This window comes from Andrographis paniculata, unplaced genomic scaffold, assembly GCF_009805555.1.
Source record: "Andrographis paniculata isolate CXL003 unplaced genomic scaffold, ASM980555v1 Contig82END, whole genome shotgun sequence".
Classification (NCBI taxonomy): Eukaryota; Viridiplantae; Streptophyta; class Magnoliopsida; order Lamiales; family Acanthaceae; genus Andrographis; species Andrographis paniculata.
Window position 1 is genome coordinate 1,970,231 of NW_026137620.1, and position 2,798 is coordinate 1,973,028.

The 2,798-nt window shown below is 34.3% G+C and overlaps 1 protein-coding gene across 2 annotated transcripts; it reads right to left on the reverse strand.

The window, feature by feature from the left end:
* Window positions 1-521: 521 nt before the first annotated feature.
* LOC127241415 (uncharacterized) lies at window positions 522-2,407 on the reverse strand. Of its 2 annotated transcripts, XM_051260452.1 has the most exons (5): window positions 1,914-2,407; window positions 1,243-1,639; window positions 950-1,158; window positions 779-871; window positions 522-678 (listed from the first exon to the last, which is right to left on the reverse strand). In XM_051260452.1, the coding sequence occupies exons 2-4, from the start codon at window positions 1,561-1,563 to the stop codon at window positions 802-804; spliced, it is 600 nt and encodes a 199-aa protein (XP_051116409.1). In that variant the 5' UTR covers window positions 1,564-1,639; window positions 1,914-2,407; the 3' UTR covers window positions 522-678; window positions 779-801. The 2 variants fall into 2 exon arrangements, with proteins under 2 accessions (XP_051116409.1, XP_051116408.1); XM_051260451.1 differs by having other exon boundaries at window positions 525-871.
* Window positions 2,408-2,798: the final 391 nt, after the last annotated feature.

The window sequence follows — 2,798 nt, forward strand, 5'->3', positions numbered from 1 at the left end:
TTAATAAATTATGTACATGTGACTTAAACATACAAGGTCAACAAAATAATTAAAAGATCATGAAACAAACTCAATATATTATATAAAACATATTTTTTCTCTTGCAGAATATCACATCAAAATTCCAAAACTCTGTGTCTAAATGGTGCCAAAAGGATTGGGATGCAGTGTAGTGTACCAATATTTTCTGCTAGATACCCATTCTTACATACGAAACAACATATAGTTTGATTCATATGTTTAATTTTGTGCCCATTGTAGGTGTTGCAGTGTGGGCAATACGACCAGAAAGCAACCTCTGCTTCTGCTCAATGTGCAGATTGTGTTGCACCAGGGTGGATTAATGTGAACAGGGGGAGATATTGGCTATACCAAGAGAGTAGCTGTCCTAACCAATATGACTCGCTATATGTCTTGCGGTATTCATGGACACCTGAACCCAATGCTACAGAAAAATATCAATTTTGTAACAAGATTTTTTCGTTGTTTAATCTACTTTTTCCGTTACTAATGATATTAGAGACGGAATTTGAGATGAAATTACGTTAGCTACGTGAACTTTAGGAACGGATTTCCGTTACAAATATACTATTTTTTTGTAGTGCAATTTCTCAGCATACTTTGGGCTGAGGTCTAGTGGAGTAATGTGAATGGGGGAAATATTACTTTCTTGTATTCCTGAAAAAGGATGCAAGTCGAAGAATTAATTACTCACGCATTATTCAAGTTCAACAAGTCAGCATTTTGGCGCGGCGAGTTTGGAAAAACTACAACTCACCCTTAGTCTGAGAAAACCCTTTTTTATGAGCATATATGTGTATCATGCCAGCTTTTATATGTAGAATGTAGGTTCTGCATCTCATCCCTTAACCTGAAATTTATTGAAGAGACTTACATTATAAGGATTTATAGTAAGATGGCATTATGGAGTGCAGCTAATGGTAATTACCATATTAAATACCCCCGGAGGTTCGTCTGAGGGTAGTCGATACCAAATGAACCACGGGCTTGAATGTTGGTCTTGAGATCCTTCAATATATTATCGTCCATGTGATGCGCCATGCATTGAATAAGTTCCTCAATGAATGATCCTTCTCCTTCCGGGCTAACTCTTTCCAGTGGTGGAGGTGCTTCTTTTGGGTCACCAAAATACTTCACCTGGATCAATATTTGAAATGAACAATTACAGCACCGTCTCTAATCGATCTAATATCATGGTGTGAATAATAGCCGTGAACGTACCCATGAAATCATAAAATGTTGGTTCACCCGTGTTCTGCGATTGACTTGAACTTGTACAATGCCTCTCTTCAAGTCATACTTAAGCCTCTTCGCCTTGTCGGAGATCAAGTCCCAAGCAACAGATCTCTTTTTATCTGCATCAGATGGCTTAAAGCCAAGAACCTTGTACCAATCGACCTCTTCTTCATGGACCTTCTGTACAGACTGATAGACATCAAATGTAGACAAAATTTGGGTGATGTCATCTAACTCAGGATATACAGCCTTTGCTCGCAACGCCAACTTCTTTGCCTCGATAACATAATTCTCTTGCCCCAACATTTCCTCAGCTCCAACTTTGGCCTTCACAGCTCATCTTCATGCTGTTCCATCTTAGTGTAGGCTTCACCCGGTCATACTACAAAATTTTAGGATTCTTACAACCGAGAATGTCAAAGCCAATTCACTGAGTATAAAATGTGATAATAGCACATGCATTGTTGAAGCTTAAATAATTGTAGAAAAATAATTAATTAATAACATATCATGGAAAGAGGTGAATTAAAAAGTTAATTTGTATATGTTTTTTTAGTTGACCACATAATTGTAAACTTGAACTATATAAAGATACTTTTAAATGAGAAAAGATATAAATTGTTTATTTCATAAATGATAAAGAATTATCGTTTCACCTAAAAGCTCGAACTGTTAGGGAAACGCAACCATTAATTATCTATATATCCGGCCTGAGACATCCTCTTGTTGTTGGTTTGTAATTTCTCTGGAGTCTGGACACATCAAAATCAATTTATCCTTCACAACATTGCAAGTAAAAAAAATAGAAAAGAAAAACAAAGCATGGATTCACAAAAACTTGATAAAATGACAAATTTCATCTCATACTAAACAATCCTAACTCAAAATCTTCTAAATCCAAATCAAACAAAGTTTTAGAGAAAACTGGTCACAGCCTCGAAGATTTGGAATTGATCTACATGAGAGATCAACCAATTTCCCAGATCAATGAAATCAACAACCATAGATGACAAAATTGACATAAACGTTGATAAATTAGAAAAGGTCATTCAGATTAGCAAAAACCTCAAAAAAAAAAAAAAAAAAAAAAGATCTGAAGTTGAGATAGAAGATCGAGATGACGATGGTTCCACAATAGCAGACGACAAAGCTAGCGTGAGTGGTTGTGGGAAACTGGGTGCGTTCTATAGATATATATATAGAGGAAGATGAAGATAAGGGAAGGCCGGAGAATGTGACGGGATTAATTAAACTTTAACCATGGTTAATTCTTGCCATATATTTTTATTTAAGGAAACTTTTAATAAATGAGATGAATAATTTATTTTTTTTTATAAAAATGGAAAAAGAAAGAAATATGAAATTGTAATTAATTGACATGATTTTACAAAGTAATACTCTCCTCCTTATGGTAAATTTAGTGATTATGGCTTTGGCACGAATATTGAGAAAAAAAATATGTTATTGAATGTTAAAAATAAAAATATAGCTTTGGATAATTTTTGAAATTTACATAGAAATTTAAAAAAAATGAAAAAAAA